At 40.5% G+C, this 19504-nt stretch overlaps 1 protein-coding gene across 3 annotated transcripts in view; it reads right to left on the reverse strand.

The window, feature by feature from the left end:
• Nucleotides 1-1035: 1035 nt before the first annotated feature.
• acacb (acetyl-CoA carboxylase beta) overlaps nt 1036-19504 on the reverse strand; it is a 141444-nt gene continuing 122975 nt past the window's right edge. For all 3 annotated transcript variants that reach the window (XM_087999927.1, XM_087999929.1, XM_087999928.1), the window contains 8 exons: nt 18579-18675; nt 17357-17492; nt 16455-16632; nt 12812-12924; nt 12546-12700; nt 11148-11318; nt 7595-7731; nt 1036-3257 (listed from right to left, as the gene is read on the reverse strand). In XM_087999927.1, the coding sequence (XP_087856053.1) occupies nt 3131-3257; nt 7595-7731; nt 11148-11318; nt 12546-12700; nt 12812-12924; nt 16455-16632; nt 17357-17492; nt 18579-18675 (1114 nt within the window). In that variant the 3' untranslated portion in view covers nt 1036-3130. The remainder of the gene's footprint in view (nt 3258-7594; nt 7732-11147; nt 11319-12545; nt 12701-12811; nt 12925-16454; nt 16633-17356; nt 17493-18578; nt 18676-19504) is intronic.

Genomic DNA, 19504 nt, shown 5'->3' on the forward strand with positions numbered 1-19504 from the left:
ACCCCTCCACCACCACCTTCTGTCTTCTACCTTTGAGCCAGTTCTGTATCCAAATGGCTAGTTCTTCCTGTATTCTGTGAGATCTAACCTTGCTAATCAGTCTCCCACGGGGCACCTTGGGAACCTTCAGCCTTACTGACTTCCATATAGATCATATCTACTGCTCTGCCCTCATCAATCCTCTTTGTTACTTCTTCAAAAAACTCAATCAAGTTTGTGAGACACGATTTCCCACGCACAAAGACTTGTTGACTACCCCTAATCAGTCCTTGCCTTTCCAAATACATGTACATCCTGTCCCTCAGGATTCCTCCAACAACTTGCCCACCACTGAGGTCAGGCTCACCGGTCTATAGTTCCCTGGCTTGTCCTTACCACCCTTCTTAAACAGTGGCACCATGTTTGCCAACCTCCAGTCTTCCAGTCACCTCACCTGTGACTATCGATGATACAAATATCTCAGCAAGAGGCCCAGCAATCACTTCCCTAGCTTCCCACAGAGTTCTAGGGTACACCTGATCAGGTCCTGGGGATTTATCCACATTTACCCGTTTCAAGACATCCAGCATTTCCTCCTCTGTAATCTGGACATTTTGCATCTATTTCCCTACAGTCTATATCTTCCATATCCTTTTCCACAGTAAATACTGATGCAAAATACTCATTTAGTATCTCCCCCATTTTCTGCGCCTCCACACAAAGGCTGCCTTGCTGATCTTTGAGGGGCCCTATTCTCTCCCTAGTTACCCTTTCCCACTCAGCTATAATGCAAAATGCCCTTAATACGTTAATGTAAACTTTGCTATTGTGACTGTATTGTAATACAGAATAACACTTATGTCATGGGAGCAGCCTGACCTTCAAACTCTCACTCAGGCATCAGCATGCTTTCCCCATGGAGGACATCGCAAACAGCCCAATGTTATGCTCAGATGTATTTTCCTACAAGACACTAAAGAGCAAATTGGATTCTTCAAAATTAAATCTAAAATTGCCTGGAATAAATGGTTCAATATAATAATACATGGCACCCAACATCTCTAAATGTAGCATATTTTATTTGTCAACTTTTATTTGTAAAACAAACACTAAAATACTTAGATTGCAGCTTATAGTTACATTTATGAAATATGGGTATTTATCCTCTGAGCATATTTTTCTTTAGTGTAAAACAAAAATGATAATAATTGTAAAGACCACACAATTTCATTTCCTCTATTTTGGGTACTGCTTTAAACCAAGGAGACTGTGTAAAAAAAAAAATGGCTGCAGTTTAAAAATCATGCTCACTGGAGCACATTGAGAGTTGTACACAATGTCGTGTTTCCTTGGAACAGTGAGAGCCAAAGCAGCACGGAGCCGATGGGCTCTGAACTAAGGGATAACTGCTTGGACAACAATGTTTTCATTGGCTTCTTACTAGGTGACCATAGTTTGCCTGTGGCCAGTGCAGCAGGGAAACACCCAGTCCTTAAAGTGAAAGCATTAAAAAATTGTCTCTCTCTTTCTCGCCTGCATGGAAGTAAGTCTTCAATAACAGCCTTCTCTGCAAATTGCTTGTTAATGCTTCAAAAGCTTCTACAGGCAGGATTGAATTGATGTGGACTTTTGAGGCTGAATGATTTGTAGTATAATGTGTAACCTCACAATTTTTGGACATGTATGAAAGCAGTTGTGACTTTAAAGCAAAGACTGCAGATGAATTCTAGCAATTTATAATGCTTGATGTTATGCAGACCAAGATATCTGCAGAAAAAGTGAACACAAAGGAATTATGCCCCCAATATTATAAAATAAATAAAAGAATAACACCAAATACATTCATAAATCAACATACATTTTAGAACAGAATATTAATAAAAAACAGCAATAATTAACACTTCCATAATTTACTTGGTCAGCATTATTGATGGATGGTCTATGCTGCACTAAACTCACCAGTTTTTTAAGCAATGTCTTGAGTGTCAACCTTAGCAATACAATGCACCAGAAAGCTGGAATATGGGTTTCATCTTGATTCTCCATACAGTGAGCTCGCAATTACTAGTATTGATTAAAAACGTGATGCAGGACCGGTTGGTGTATTCCATCTGCCATAAGAAAGCTGAAAAAGCAATCCCTTGTTGAAATGGAAAAAGTGAAACAATCGCACCTTGTCAACGACTCACTGGTGAATGAAATTCCAGAGGTGGATTGATCAACTGAAGGTGTCAAATGAAGGAGAGGTGGGTCACAAATACTCCCAGGCATGTATGGTTCCTCAGATAACACTTAGGTAGGAGTCACTGTAGCTAGTTCAATTGCAAGACCGATTATATTTGCAGCAATTCAGCAGTGCATAAGTTCTTAAGGAATTATTTAATCCATAAATGGTTTTAAAGCCAATTGACAGTCACAAAGATTATATTCATGCAATAGAATTCATCTGTTACTGTGAATGTAGATCTTATTAGTCTCTTGGGAAATACAGATAATAAGAGTATGTTACTCCTATAACACATTGTAGTAACATTTCTGCATAAGGTCAAAGTTTAACAGCCAAGACTACCTGAGCTTTATTTCCATCATCACAATTCATACTAAATAAATGGTTTAAAGATTATTTTGGTTTAACTTCTGTGAGATACATGATCTGTGAACGGCACTTCCCAGGCAAACACATCTGAGTAAAAATCCAAGAGACGTTAGCATGCTCCTGCAAAGTTCAGTGAAGAACTTAATATCCTCAGATGACATTTAGGGAAAAACATTTTGTAGATTATTCCTGCACTACTTGTTGAATTAACATACAATTCTGAGGTTTAGAGGATCTTGCTTGAAGACTATATGTGACTGGATTTCACGGGAATAACAGCCTGTAGTAAATGTCAACATGTCTCAAGGTAAACGACTGCTTTGGTGCATTGTTGTACATAGAGCCAGGAAGAAGAGCTGTTTAGGCACTTGGTGTGATGAAGACTGTATTTCCACTACTATCTGTTTGACGGTTTTCAGGCTGGCATGTCAGCAACACATGGCTGGAGAAAGACACAGTTCCTGAGCATTTTTAATATGATGTTGAGGAGTGCATGTTATTCAGATCTCCCTGAAGTAAGACATCCAGTGGTCAACACTGTTGGGTTTCATTCACTCACGGCGATGCTGGGCCATCCATTGTTGTTAAGAGATGAGTGATCTGTGTGCGTTGGGCTGGGGTGATTTGTTGCATCATGTGGATAATACAGTCCATTGCAACCTCTGGATTTGCCTGAACTAAGCTGAAGTAGCAACAACACAAAAAACACAATATAATGTTTAATACATTAAGTTTTGGTTGAATTATCTCAATTTCTTTTCCATCTTGCCTGTGCATTCAGGGAGAAATTGAGAAAAAGAACTCTATGAGCTCATTAGATACTTGGCATAAGTATAACACTGGTCATAATTTACCTTTTGTAATTTGAACCTGTCTTATTCTTAGATTTCAAATAATATTACAGATTTGCCTTTTCCATTTTCTTGATTATTTTAAATACTTCCATATGATCACCTCTCAGAAATTCCCTTTAAAAAGTAAAAATTATAAGTGTCTCCAGTTTTACCTCATAATCTAGACCCTGGCTCCAGGGTTCAATGCTTCAATGTCCCTTTGGTGCTTTAGTAACAACATACAGTCTAATCAGAGCACTATATAGTTTGATCACTAATTCCTCTGATTTATTTTCCAGCAGTTTGGATATACAGTTGTACTTAGTCATAGAGTCATAGAGCTGTACAGCATGGAACCAGATCCTTTGGTCCAGCTCACCCATGCTGACCAGATATCCTAAATTAACGTTTGCAGGAAGATTTATAGCTCGGGTACCAGTTGCCGTAGTTGTGGGTATGTTCACTGAGCTGGGAAGTTGGTTTGCAGACATTTCGTGCCCTGTCTAGGTGATGTTTTCAGTACTTTGGAGCCTCCTGTGAAATGCTGCTGTACTGTGCTGGAACCGGCAACTGGAAGCAGCAGAAATGGAACAAAATAAATTCCAAAAGACACAGTACAGCAGCACTTCACAGGAGGCTCCAAAGCACTGGAGAATGTCACCTAGACAGGGGACGAAACTTCTGCAAATCAGCTTCCCAGCTTAACGAACAAACCCCAACTATAGCATGCAAAATTAATCTAGTCCCATTTGCCAGCATTTAGCCCATATCACTGTAAACCCTTCCTATTCATATACCCATCCAGATGCCTTTTAAATGTTGTAATTGTACCAGCCTCCACCGCTTCCTCTGACAACTCATTCCATACACGCACCACCCTCTGTATGAAAATATTGCCCCTTAGGTCCCTTTTAAATCTTTCCCCTCGCACCTTAAACCTATGCCCTCTAGTTCTGACTCCCCCCACCCCAGAGAAAAAACCTTGTCTATTTACCCCATCCACTTTTATAAATCCCAATAAAATCAGCCTTCAGCATCCAACACTTAAGGGAAAATAGCCCCACCTTATTTAACCTCTCCACATAGCTCAAACCCTACAAATCTGGCAACATCTTTGTAAATCTTTTCTGAACCCTTCCCTTGATCATTGACTGAGAGCAACAATCGACATGTGGAGCACACCAAATCATCTTAATCTATTTTAGCTTCTTCCAATATTATTTCAACATCATTCATGCACTGCATAGGCCATGTGTAAATATTTAATTCACTCAATGCTTTATGTTTGTTTGCATTAAATTTCTCTCCAAATGGGGGTACCTAACCTGTATTTTTCTATCACTGCCCTGGGAACATGCTTTTTCCTTGCCATGGAGGAGTCTAGTGTAGGGAATAACAGGTGTGTCTTTGAGTGGCACATCACTGGTAAAGCCACATCCCTTCACAATAACCTTAGGAGTGAAGACACATCCTTTGAGGTCAGTCTTCAGCTCAATGACAAATACGTTTTTTTTGGGATGATTTCAAATATTTTTAAACATCTATGATGCAGTTGGAACAAAGTCAGAAGTCACATGACACCAAATTATAGTCCAACAGGTTTATTTGAAATCACAAGTTTTCAGGGGTAACCTGATGAAGGAGCAGTGCTCCGAAAGCTTGTGGTTTCAAATAAACCTGTTGGACTATAACCTGGCGTCGTGTGACTTCTGATTTTGTCCACCCCAGTCCAACACCTGCATCTCTACATTTGAAACAGTTTAATAAGTAGACATTTAGCACACTTATAACAGTTTAAAAAATCAGCCAAAGTTTATTCCTTGGGTATCAATGTTACCCAGCTCCCCTTTCTCAATCCCATTCCCTATATACACTTCCAAACTGCTATTAGAACCCCCCGTCCTCCCAGCTCCCCATCCCTCTTCTCAGTAGCCCCCACAACTCCTTCTTTCCAGCCCCCTTCCCCTCAACACCTTCTTCAAACTCCACACCTCTCCAGTCTTCCTCTTCAACTTCCCTCCCCCTCCTCCCACCTTCCACTTCCCACCTGCTTGCTCCCTGTGGGACCTCTTCCCACTTGGCATCCAGTTCCAAAATCCTAATGATGCTGGAAGCAACATAAAGGTGTATCGGAGAAACTGGAGAAAGAGTGACCAAAGAAGAGGAAGAGACAGGGAGCTGAAGGAATCATAAAGATAATTTTTATTACCAATTTTTATAGTTAATAAAAACAAAGCTCTCAATCACCCTGTCAGATGGATTTACTTTTCGCTAACCTCTCTGATATTTACCTATGCTTATAAGCCCTACATTTTTAATATAAAAATCCCTCAAAGTTTTAAATAAATAAACACCATTCTTGAACTAATGGTCCTAATAGAAATGATAGAGGCATCAGCCTCTGAAGCTCATTGAATCAACTTCCAGATTTTAACTTTCACTGCTATTGAGAAATAAAAGTTTAGGCCTTTTTGTCCAACACATTCTGTAATTTCTGCTCTTCCCAATTTGGGGTCATCTATAAATTTGACTATATTGCACCGAGTTTCTGAATCGAGATCATGTATTTAAAGCAGCACTAGCCAGGAGCACTCCTTCAGTAATTCTTCCTAATTTGCATTACTCCTCCAACAAATAAAATATAACAAAGAATTGCAGATGTTGGAGATCTGAAATAGACAAAAACAGAACTTGCTGGTGAAACTCAGCAGATCTGGCATCAGTGGAGAGAAAACAGTTAACATTTTGAGTCCAGTAACCATTCTTTTTCTATCAAGTATTTATTTCTTAACTTTTTAACCTTCACCACAGATTGTTTTGAATAGCCAACAATATTTTTGGGGTTCTTATTGTATAGAAAATTCTCAAATCTTTTCCCAATACTTTCATTCCATGTAAAATAATGGAATTGATTAAGACTAATAGGTCTACAGCTTCTCTTGTCCTTTCCAACTTGTGGATATCTCATTGTATTAATAGATAAATAAAGCCATAAGAAGCAAACAGGTCAAAGGGGGCTCATTATTATAGGGAAAGAATTAAAAAACAGAGGACCAATAGTGAGTGGCATGGTGGCACAGTGGTTAGCACTGCTGCCTCACAGCGCCAAAAACCCGAGTTCAATTCCTGCCTCAGGCAACTGTCTGTCTGGAGTTTGCACATTCTTCCCATGTCTGCGTGGGTTTCCTCTGGGTGCTCCGGTTTCCTCCCACAGTCCAAAAATGTGCAGGTTAGGTGAATTGGCCATGCTAAATTGCCCGTAGTGTTAGGTGAAGGGGTAAATGTAGGGGAATGGGTCTGGGTGGGTTGCTCTTCAGAGGGTCGGTGTGGATTTGTTGGGCCAAAGGGCCTGTTTTCACACTGTAAGTAACCTAATCTAAACTTGGATAGGACTTTGGTCAGACCATACTTGGAAGGTCTGTGAATCTTTCTGATGTAGTTATTATTATAGAAAGGATGTATTTACACCAGAGAGGATGAATATTAAATAACAGAGATTATGTCAAAGCTGATTATATCTGTTTGGAAAAACTGAGCATGACTGGACACCTTTCTCTTGAAAAGAGGCTGAGGAGGAACCTAATGGAATCTTCAAGATTATGAAAGGAATTTGTTGAGTAGGGTAGTGTTTCACTATGAAATGTTTTAAAAATAGAACCATAATTATAAGTACTAATAAATTGAATAGGGAATTGAGGAGAAACCTAATTAATGCAGAGAGTGGTTAGAATATGAAACTCAGCATCAGATGGTTTGGTTGAGGTGACTAGCAGATTAATTTAAGAGAAAACTAAATTAATGGAAAAAGGAATTGAAGATAATGCTGATAGTATTTAAATGAAAGTTGAAGCATAAACATAGGAAAGTAGCAGCTGGACTGACTGCAATTCTCCATCTTCAGTGATTACATCATAACAATTTTCAAAACCTCACTGTCTCCCTCATCTATCTCTGGGATAAATTGGGTTATCAATGGGAATCACTATTCATTGATATACATTGCCAGATTCCAGGGGGAAACCAATTACTCCTTCTTGACTCTTACATCACAGAAAAACCAGGATTAGGATCAGTTTTAAACACACACACAAATTATTTTAAACATTTCACCCGGCCTTCAAGTCAAAGATACTTTTCACCACCCAAGTACCCTTGCTGCTGTACTGCCGTTTATAAGTACACCTACCTGCGAATGTGTTTTATTGCATAATCACGTTTCAGATACTTGATGTTCTCTCGTATCACAGAGCGAGTGTCATCCTCATCATTAAGATGTTTTTCCAACCACTCCACTACCTTTTGATTGTTATCCCATAGATATGCCTGCACAGACAAGCAAGAAGATCTAATAAAAATCAATCAGATAATGGTATTCGGAAGAAACATGATCATAATATTGATGTAGTTGTTCTATTCTGTACCACTACATCGATGAGTTGTGGAAATTTGCTGACTAAATTCAGGACAAAACTCAAGGGACCAAGTCTTCCTTGCATTATTAACCATATCAAAACCAAAAAAAACAGATTGCAAGTATGATCTCTGTATTTGGAGTATTTGTTATCCTTCAAAACCTTATAAAAGTAAACTTAATCACATACACATGTACAACCTAGAGTGGGAACGCAGCTTTATCTGTTTCCAAATCCTTAGCCCGTAAGTCAAATAGATTATGGAATATCTATGAATGCTAATTACAAGCCCAAAATGTTCTTATTGACAGGCTAACTCATTTTTCCAAATCATTCCATAACAAGGCAATTAGTATTGAGGTCTTCAATGTCAATGTACCAATTAAAAGACACCGATTGGTTAATCAATAATATATACCCATTAGATGAAGATAAGACTATATACAAATGATATTCACTGGGAGGCAAATGCATAGTACAACTGACTCTTACTTCTGCTGTTTGTAGTCATGGGGCTAGTATATCATATCCTGTTGAAGTGGTGGTGATTGGCAGTTGTTTAAACTTTGCTATCTTTTATGTATATGCAACACATTAAGTTTAGAATATGTTAAAGAAAAATGAGAACATTTATTTGAATAAACCTATTGACCTGATTGTTTAGAATTAGATGCTCAAAATTTAATTACTGCTCATTCTCATGAGTGCACTTGAGGTTTAAAGCATATAACATGGCTATTTGATCCATTGGGGAGAAAGTGAGGTCTGCAGATGCTGGAGATCAGAGCTGAAAATGTGTTGCTGGAAAAGCGCAGCAGGTCAGGCAGCATCCACGGAACAGGAGAATCGACGTTTCAGGCGTAAGCCCTTCTTCAGGAGGGCTTACGCCCGAAACTTCGATTCTCCTGTTCCGTGGATGCTGCCTGACCTGCTGCGCTTTTCCAGCAACACATTTTCAGCTATTTGATCCATTGTACATCTGCCAGCTACACACTAAAGCAATCACTCTCATTTCCTAACTCATAATGATTTGGTTCGATTTTGTCAACTTTTGCCTTAAAGTATGCAAAAATCTGTAAGTCTCTCAGAGGAAAATAGAAGTAGCAGCCAGATTTTGGGCACCAAGAATGAATCTTCTGTTAAGCGGGGTTTGTCATGATTCAAAAAAGTAATTGTTATAGGGGATTCTCCTGTACGACACCTTGTCAAAGGCCTTCTAGAAATCCAAATAGGTCATGCCCACTGGCTCTCCTTTGTCTAAATTTCTTGTTATCTTCTCAAAGAATTCTAACGAATTTGTCAGGCATGATCTCCCCTTGATGAAACTGTGCTGACTCAGCCCTATTTTACCATGCACGTCCTAGTACTCACAATCTCAAACTGAATTGACCTAAAATCTTACTAATGACCCGACGTCAGGCTAACTGACCTACAATTTCCCATCTTCTGCTTCCCTCCCTTCTTAAACAGGGGTGCTCCATTAGCAATTTTCCAGTCCTCTAGTGGTTCCTGAAAGATCACCACCAATGCCTTCTCAGCTATCTCCTTCAGAACTCTGGGGTGTGGTCCATTTGGTCAGGGGATTTATCCACCTTCACACCTTTCAGTTTCCCAGCACCTTCTCCTTAGTGATGCCACTGCACTCACCTCTACCCCCTGACTCTCTTGAAGTTCTGGTATGCTGCTGATGTCTTTCACTGTGAAAACAGATGCAAAGTACTTACTCAGTTTCTTCACTATTTCTTTGTACCCCATTGCTACTTCTCCAGTCTCATTTTCCAACAGTCTAATGTTAACTCTTGCATCTCTGTCACATTTTGGATATCTTAAAAAAAGACTCTTGCAATCTTCTCTTATACTTGCTAGCTTACTCTTATATTTCCTCCCTTATTGCTTTTTTTAGTTTTTAAAGGCTTTGCAATCCTTTGGCTTCCCACTAATCTTCACCACAATATATGAGTTTTCTTTTGTTTTAACGCTGTCCCTAACTTTCCTAGTCAGCCATGTTCATGGTTGCCTCGTCCTCCCCTTAGTACGTTTCTTCTTCCTTGGCATGAATTTCTCTTGTGCCTCCTGAATTACCCGAGAAATCCCTGCCATTGACATTCCACTGTGTTCTCTGCAAAGCTCGCCTTCCAATCAACTCTGGATAGCTCCTCCCTCATCTCTTTATTGTTATCTTTACTCAATTATTATACCATTACATCGGACTCCAGTTTTTCCCACTCAAAATGGAGGGTGAAGTCAATCATATTATGATCACTCCGTAGGTGTTTCTTCACATTAGCTCCCTAATCAAGTCTGCCTCTTTACACACCACTAAATCCAGAACTGCCGATATTCCAGTGGGCTCTATCATAGGTGCTCAAAGAAAATCATCATACAGACGTTCCATGAATTAATTTCCTTGAGATCCATTACCAACCTGATTTTCCCATTCCACCTTCCTATTGAAGGCCCCATGATTTTTGTAATAACGTCTTTCTTGCATACTTCTTCTATCTCCTGATTTATTTTCTGCCCCACATCCTGACTACTGCTGGGAGGTTGCACACAACTCCCATCAGGGTATTTTATCCTTTGCTATTCTTCAACTCTATCCACACAGATTCTATACTTTCTTACTCTATATTACTTCTTGTTATTGATTTAATTTTATTTCTTACTAACAAGGCAACCCTTTCCCCCTGCCCATGTGCCTGTCCTATCGATAGGTTGTGTATCCTTGGATATTTAGTTCCCAGCCCGCCCCCCTTGCAGCTACGTCTCTGTGATACCCACAACATCATGCCTGCCAATTTCAATCTGCGCTACAAGCTCATGTTTATTGTGTAGAATGTGGACATTTAAGTATAACACCCTCAGTCCTGTATTGACTGACCCCCTTCTCAGAGATGTCCCCTTATCTGCTGTGCCTGAAGTAAAATTCATGATCATTTCTATACTCTCTGTCCTATTACTTGTTTTGGAAATTTTAGTAACTTCTGCTAAGCCCTCCCCCCAACCACCTTAACTTTTTCCATAACATTGCATTTAAAATAGATGCTTGAAGGAGAAAGCTGATAAAATGGTAGGAAAGAGCAGCTTTATGGGATTAGGACTACTGTATGTTTTGGATTAAATATCAAAGCAGAGATTACTGTCTCAATGTTGTACATGCCATACAAGTCCATGAAACAGAACTAGTATGTACCTCATGTGCACACTGGACTCAAGACTGAAAACTACTCAAAATGTTGAAGGATCACCACCTTAACTCATTTCAAATTTAAAAAGACTGGGCTGATAACACCTTCATATTAGCTGTGCTATCTCTTCTCCACTGACCTTGACAGTTCCCTCTGTCTCTACAAACCACCTCCGCAGCATTGACTGAATATGGCCATCACTCAGCTCTGGATTGACTTTTATAATCTCTTGTTTCACCATTTCTTCAAGCAGTAGACGGCGGAGACGCCAGTAGAAGAATGTGCGCACGGTCTTCCACTCGAGGATATCCTGAATCAGAACAAAAAGCTACATTCAGATCCAAATAAGCTTGACAGCAGCACTGGGAACTGTGCTACAAGAAGTCACCCTGTTGCTACAAATCATCGCATCAGTGAAGGCAAAAAATAAAGAGCAACTGTGGAAGTTATAGGCACATCCCATTACTTCTTCCTTCCAACCAGCCCCACACCCAAACCAAAATGCCAAGCTTTCTTTGAGTACCTCTTACCCCAATCCCTAACAACAGCAGAAATAGGAAATGCCTTTAGAACCATCAAGAACAATCTTGAGTCTTAGGTTAGGATGCCCATGGGGAAAATAAAGAAGAATGCAAAATATGTAACATACAATGACAGTGAAACCTTATTTCACATGAAGTGAAGAAGTTCAGTTTGAATCAAAGGCATTTGCTAAACATCACAAATAATTCTTACCCAGCTAAGGCAATGCAGCATACAAACTTGCAAGAATATGAGTGAATGGCAAAACTTTAATATCATGGATCTCTGAACCAGCAAGATCTTACAAGCTACAACCTATTAAAAGTTTTTAATGCGATCCTAATGGGTTATGTAAGGGTTATCTTTCAGCCTTTCATTGAGGTAGTTTTCCCTTCTCCTGTAGTCATTATCTGCAGATGATCCCTGATTTATGAACGTTCAACTTACAAAAGCTCGTACTTACAAATGCAATTCCATATAAGGTTGTATCAAAATTAATCTTAAAATTTCAATGTGCATATATTTCCTCGTACTTACAAATAGCTATTTATATTGTCCTGCATTGTGTTCTGACACACATACAAATTGATTTGTGACGGGTTATAGCATGGAGCCTGTTTGCATCCCAGGGCTGCCAATATCTTTCTTGGAAGACTTAACATGATGAAGACCCAAAGTGCTGAGCAATCAACTGAAGACCTGCATTTTCCCAGAGGCTTCCACCTTTCAAGGTCAAGGTCAGGATGTTATCCTATGGACAACATCAGGTACAAAGGCGTGCCCTCCACTCCTACCCTGTATTCCACTCATAAACCCCAGCTCCCATCCTAAGTTACCTGGGAAATGCGTTGCTGCCATAAAATCCCTCTCCCCATAGGGAAGTGTGGATGAGGACCTCATTGTAAAGGAAATCATGGCTGTTAAACAACATTCTACACCACAGTACTTCTGCCCCACTTTCCAACTAACTGCCCCGTAATAAGATCAAGAAGATGAAGGTGAAAGCCTCTTTCACCGTAATAACTCCTTTCTCCTGCATCCGGCCGGGTGTATCATGAAGATTGGCAAACTGGGTTGCCACTTGGTGGTAAATTGGAAGAAGGAACTCTTCTCGAGCTTTCAATTTGGCTTCTAACTCCTTACGGATTTTCTGAGACAGCTCCAGGGAACCTACAAAAATTAAACAAGCCCAGGTCAGCAGATCAAGTTATAACATAGACGAGGAGAGGTGCCCATATTTAAAATGGGGACACTTTGATAACAGGGTGTGCGTTTTCTTACCCAACTGGTCAGCAAGGCCCGAATAAATGGCATCAATTCTCCTCATTGTCTTCACCAAGTCTTTCCGTCTGAACTTGATCTCCACAGTGCCTTCAGGCTCCAGCACACCACCCCTGAGGCATGAGAAAAGGAGAAAATTCCCTAGTATTTCTAGGTTTCATGTTTAATCATAGCAACAACCAATAGCTAATTTTGATAAGGGCATCAAATTTGTGTTTGCAGTAAACAAAAAAACTAAAATGCTACCTCTCCCTTTCAGGAGAGACCTCATTCTTCTAATCCCACTCAACCTTTTTGGGTTCTTCAGTGTAAAGCACTACCGCAGGACATAATCTGCTCCTTATTGTTATAAAGCACACAGTATGATGAATAATGATGTTGTGGGATAGTACAATTTGGGTGATAGCAATTTGGCAGCCATTTTGCATCTCCCTTACTTCCAACAACTGTGGAACTGCATTCAAATGAAGATAATGGTTTTACTCATTCATTTTTTTTTTTCTTATTGCCAACTTGCTGCTCTCTTCTGCAAGCAAATTGCCTTCATTTAGATGCAGTTCCAACAGTTGTTGGAAGTAAGAGAGATGAAAAATGGCTGCCAAATTGCTATCACCCAAATTGCACTATTCCACAATGTCATTATCTTCCTGACTGTGTGCTTTATAATAATAAGGAATGTATAATTCAATTTCATGGCATACTATATCTAGTGAAACAAGATACTATATTGTCCCACCAGCTAAACTACATACTGTAGATTTTTCTCCCCGTTTATTCTTTGAGGGATATAGGTATCATTGCAAAGACCAGCATCTGTTGTCCATCCCCAGTTTCCTTTGAATTGAGTGTTGCTAAGTTTCAGATGGCAGTTAAAACTCAACCACATTGCTGTTTGCCTGGAGTTGCATGCAGGCCAGACCAGGTAAAGACAATGGATTTCTTGCCCCAGAAGATATCAGTGAACCAGTAGGGCTTTTACAGTAATCGATGATAATATTATGGCCTGCCAGCTACAATGGTGAAATCTGAACCCATATCCCAAGAAAATTATCTTGACCTTCTGGATTGCTAGTCCAGAGACATCACCACTATTCAAATGTCCCCCATTTAACCTATCAGAATTGGCAATAATGCAAATTGCATATTGGCCTTCACAGGGATAGGATTTCAGTACAGGAGCAGGAATGTCTTCTGCAATTGTACAGGGCCTTGGTGAGAACACACTGGATTATCGTGTGCAGTTTTGGTCTCCTTCTCTGGAGATGACTGTTCTGACTATGAAAGGAGTGCAACAAACGTTTACCATACTGATATCTGGGATGGCAGGACTGACACATGAAAAGAGGAGAAAGTGAGGACTGCAGATGCTGGAGATCAGAGTCAACAGTGTGGTGCTGGAAAAGCACAGCAGGTCAGGCAGCATCCAAGGAGCAAGAGAATCGATGTTTCGGGCAAGAGCCCTTCATCAGGAATCTGATGCCATTCCTGATGAAGGGCTCTTGCCTGAAATGTCGGCTCTCCTGCTCCTCGGATGCTGCCTGACCTGCTATGCTTTTCCAGCACCACACTCTTGACACATGAAAAGAGTCTGGATTGATTAGGATATATTCACTCAAGTTTAGAAGAATGAGGTGAAGGGGGGGGGGGAGACAGGATCTCATAGAAATGGATAAAATTCTAACAGGACTAGACAGGATAAATACAGGAAGGATTGTCCCAATTATCACGGAGTCTGGAACCAAGGGTTACGGTTCAAGGGAAGGCCAATGGGAGTGAGGTGAGGAAGGACTTCTTCACCCAGAGAGTGGTGAGCCTGTGGAGTTCTCTGACACAGTAAGCGGTTGAGGCCAAAATACTAGAGTTAGAAATAGTTCTTGGCTAAAGAGACCAAATGGTATGGGGAGAAAATAGGAACAGGATACTGGTTGAATGGCTAGCCATGGTCATATTAGATTAGATTCCCTACAGTTTGGAAACAGGCCCTTCGGCCCATCAAAACTGGCTCAAAGGTAGAAGACAGAGGGTGGTGGTGGAGGAGTGTTTTACAGACTGGAGGCCTGTGACCAGTGGAGTGCAACAAGGATCGGTGCTGGGTCCTCTACTTTTTGTCATTTATATAAATGATTTGGATGCGAGCATAAGAGGTACAGTTAGTAAGTTTGCAGATGACACCAAAATTGGAGGTATGGTGGACAGCAAAGAGGGTTACCTCAGATTACAACAGGATCTTGACTGGATGGGCCAATGGGCTGACAAGTGGCAGATGGAGTTTATTTCACATAAATGCGAGGTGCTGCATTGTGGGCGGCACGGTGGCACAGTGGTTAGCACTGCTGCCTCACAGCGCCAGAGACCCGGGTTCATTTCCCGACTCAGGCGACTGACTGTGTGGAGTTTGCACATTCTCCCCGTGTCTGCGTGGGTTTCCTCTGGGTGCTCCGGTCCCACAGTCACAAAGATGTGCAGGTCAGGTGAATTGGCCATGCTAAATTGCCCGTAGTGTTAGGTAATAAGGGGTAAATGTATGGGTGGGTTGCGCTTCGGCGGGTTGGTGTGGACTTGTTGGGCCGAAGGGCCTGTTTCCACACTGTAAGTAATCTAATCTAAATCTTAGCAAGATTTATATACTTAATGGTAAGGTCCTAGGGAGTGTTGCTGAACAAACAGACCTTGGAGTGCAGGTTCATAGCTCCTTGAAAGTGGACTTGCAGGTAGATAGGATAGTGAAGAAGGCGTTTGGTATGCTTTCTTTTATTGGTCAGAATATTAACTACAGGTGTTGGGAGGTCATGTTGCGGCTGTACAGGACATTGGTTAGGCCATTGTTGGAATATTGCATGCAATTCTGGTCTCCTTCCTATCGGAAAGATGTTGCGAAACTTGAAAGGGTTCAGAAAAGATTTACAAGGATGCTGCCAGGGTTGGAGGATTTGAGCTACAGGGAGAGGCTGAACAGACTGGGGCTGTTTTCCCAGGAGCGTCGGAGGCTGAGGGGTGACCTTATGAGGGTTTACAAAATTATGAGGGGCATGGATAGGGTAAATAGACAAAGTCTTTTCCCTGGGGTCAGGAGTCCAGAACTAGAAGGCATAGGTTTAGGGTGAGAGGGGAATGATATAAAAGAGACCTAAGGGGCAACGTTTTCACACAGAGGATGGCACGTGTATGGAATGAGCTGCCAGAGGATGTGGTGGAGGCTGGTACAATTGCAACATTTAAGAGGCATTTGGATGGGTATATGAATAGGAAGTGTTTGGAGAGATATGGGCCGGGTGCTGGCAGGTGGGACTAGATTGGGTTGGAATATCTGGTCAGCATGGACGGGTTGGACCGAAGGGTCTGTTTCCGTGCTGTACATCTCTATGACTCTATGACTCTAACAAGTCCACACCGCCCCTCTGAAGAGTAACCCACCCAGACCCATTCCCCTACATATGGAATAGTGGAGCAGGCTTGAAGGGCTGAATGGCCTACTCCGGCTTGCATTTTCTAGGTTTCTGTATTTCAAGTGATATTAGCCAAATGAATATATGAGAGAAGAGGAGAAAAATATCCAAACTGACTTAGCATCATGCAAATATCTTGGTGGGAGCATGATACATTTACCAGACAATGGAATCTGTAAATATTCTTTTATCAGTACCTGCTTTCTTGGTCCGCATAGAGTTCTATGTAAAGTGGATTGATTGTAGGATCAATCACCGCCCATGAGCCACCTCGGAGTTCAGCATGAGGTGGGATGTATACGAGGACAGGCTGCTGGAACTCCCTTAAACTATCTACGATACTCGCACCAAACTTCAGAACCTGATCATACATATCTAATGAAAAAGGACAATAAAGGAATTCAGACAGTCCATTTCGGATTCATCATGAACTCAGCAGTAGGGCAACCATACATAGTATTTCCCCTTAGGATCAGTCAAATTTCTGTTGCATTTTACGTAAATGAAAAGAAGTAGAGAAATTTCATTTCATATGATAGGTCACTACAACCTTTAAGTGTAGCTGTGCCACATAAACAGATAATTTTTCTGTTAACAGACCTACTTTTCTAATTATTCACTGCAATCTTCACAGATAGAACTATGTGTAAGATTTCACCACATTGTGAAATTCCTAGTCTCCTTTCTGTTTTGTCTTTTATGTCCTTTTGTTGCTGATTAATTCACACATTCCTTTCTGTAAATATTTGTAGAACTATTTGCTCACGTGGAAGGTAAGTTCTGAGACAGACTGCTTGTTTCTGTGTTCTAACCTCCTTTCTACGCAATGTCTGGTGTGAAGTAAAGTATTAACAGCAAATAATATAGATGAATTGGAACTTATGGTAATGATTAAAGTTATTTAGAATACTGTCCCCTTTTTAAAACATTTCTTATCTCTTTCCTAATGATATTTGCTGTCCTTACTATAACCACTGAGGAATATGTCACTAAGTACATTACTGATTATCATGTAATGTTCTGTTTAGCACATGAATGTAACAGAGTTCTGTTCTGTAATTCTGGAAATAACTTGTTTTCATAAAATCACAGACCTTACCTTTCATTCCACCAGAAAACCCTCGCCAGTTAGCAAACACAATAAGGGGAAGCCGTTCTCGTTTAAAGTCCTTAATGACCTGTGCAGTTTTAAAAGCTGAGTCTGGAAACCATACCTGTCCAGCTTGCTGAACAATCTGTTGAATCAAACAGAAAAAGACCATCAATTGAATAAATTGAGAAACTCACTATGTGAGGACTGTAGCAGCACATTACTCTGTCAAAATAACAACAGCAAAGAGAGATGTGCCATTATACGTGAAAATTCAAAATTTTGAGTCCTGTCTGCTTCATGAAAACTGCATCTCGCTCGCTGATTCACTGTTCAAATGCATTGAATGGCATAAGTTTCCAGTACTTGCCTGCATATTTACCACAGAAAATTAGGAATATCCATTCTGTCCAAGTAGCCACTTAATAACATAAATGTCAATTACTGCCAGTCAGTCAATCTCTCTGACATTGGAAATTAATTATTATAAGTGTGGATTTTCATTTTTTTTCATGTTTCAACTACGATTGGAAACTTTGAATTTTAGAAATATATTTCTATCTCTCCTTTTCCCTTCTTTTAATCCAAATTTTCCTTCCCTCTGTACCTCATTTGACATTGAATTCACCATTCAAATGTTGACACCATGAGTTGTTCAACTACAATCCTTGAAAGTGATTGATTTCAAAGATATGGTTACATGCTTTGATTGTTCAAATCCCAGATACCCTTTGGAAGGTGCTGCATTGCAGTTGGACTCTGATCTCCAGCATCTGCAGTCCTCACTTTCTCCTTTCTCTTGCAAAACTCACTAGACTGTGATCAGAAGCGGGTTAAAAATAAAATCAACTTTTTGAACACGTTTGGTGTAAGTGGGCTTTGAAGCTGGACCTTCTGGCCCAGAGGTATGGTGATCCTCAGGTCAAACCACCACCAGTTGTCTCTCTCTAATGACAGAGCAGCCCAGGTCCTCTGAGACTTTAGCAACTTTACCTTTACTCACATTGGTTTCCCCCTCACCCCCACTCCTCAGCTCAGATATGCCAAACACAGCACACCAATTACTGCTCAGTTAAGATCAACTACCGAAAGATTAGTACAGATTAGTTCAGCCTAAGGTGTTTGCTTGAACTGAACTAATTCAGGCAACTTAGCCATGCACATCAGTAAAAGTTGATATTTTTCCCAATTAATCTAAAACCCTCCTTCTCCAAAGTGATCACCTACTCACTTTTGATTCTGATTCTGGATCAGCTGGATCTGCTGGATTCGTCAATTCAACTGTTCGAGTCTCCACAGCGATAACCCCCACAGGGATCCCACCTAACCTGTGCAAGGTAATCATAGGCTCAAATTTAGGATCACTTGAACTAAATATTATCTTTTAAACAGCTACATGTTACATGGATTGACTGCCTGCAGATTGGGTGCTTTTTGAGCAAAATGGAATGTATCCGCAAATACAATTCTGGAAATGCAAATTCACCCCATAGACTTATATGTGTGTGTGTGTGCGTGCATGAGAGAGAGAGAACATGAATGTGTGCATGTGAGCATGTGCTTGTGAGTGTGTGCATGTGAGTGTGAGTGAGAGAGTATGTTTGCATGTGTGCGTACATAGAGCCACACTCATGCAGACCCTCTCTTGCACACACGCTCTTTCTCACACACACATACACCCTCCCCACACTCACATCAACACACACACCCTCTTACAGGCTTATACTCCATCACATCACACACTCTACCAAGCACGCACACACGCAAACACACATTCTCTCATGCGCACACTCACATGCAAACACTCACATTCTCTCTCTCATGCACGCACATACACATATAAGTATATGGGGTCAATTTGCATTTGCAGAATTGTATTTGCGACACATTCTATTTTGTTCAAAAAACGCACAATCTCAGGCAGTCAATCCATGTAACATTTTATAAATTCCCACTTTGGAAATAGAACCAGTCTGATTTAAGATTGGGATATAGACAGACTCTAATCTCACACGTCGAATACATTGTCTGAGCTGAGATGTCACCTTTTTTTATAAAACCTTAAGTTACCTCGAGAATGTGACTTAAAAAAAGTTCTGGGATTTACATATTAATGAACCGAAACCTGCAACCCATTCTAAAAGATGAAAGACTTAA

Source organism: Chiloscyllium plagiosum, unplaced genomic scaffold, assembly GCF_037043375.1.
Source record: "Chiloscyllium plagiosum isolate Xiang-an unplaced genomic scaffold, Cpla_swu_hap1 HiC_scaffold_24, whole genome shotgun sequence".
Taxonomy (NCBI): Eukaryota; Metazoa; Chordata; class Chondrichthyes; order Orectolobiformes; family Hemiscylliidae; genus Chiloscyllium; species Chiloscyllium plagiosum.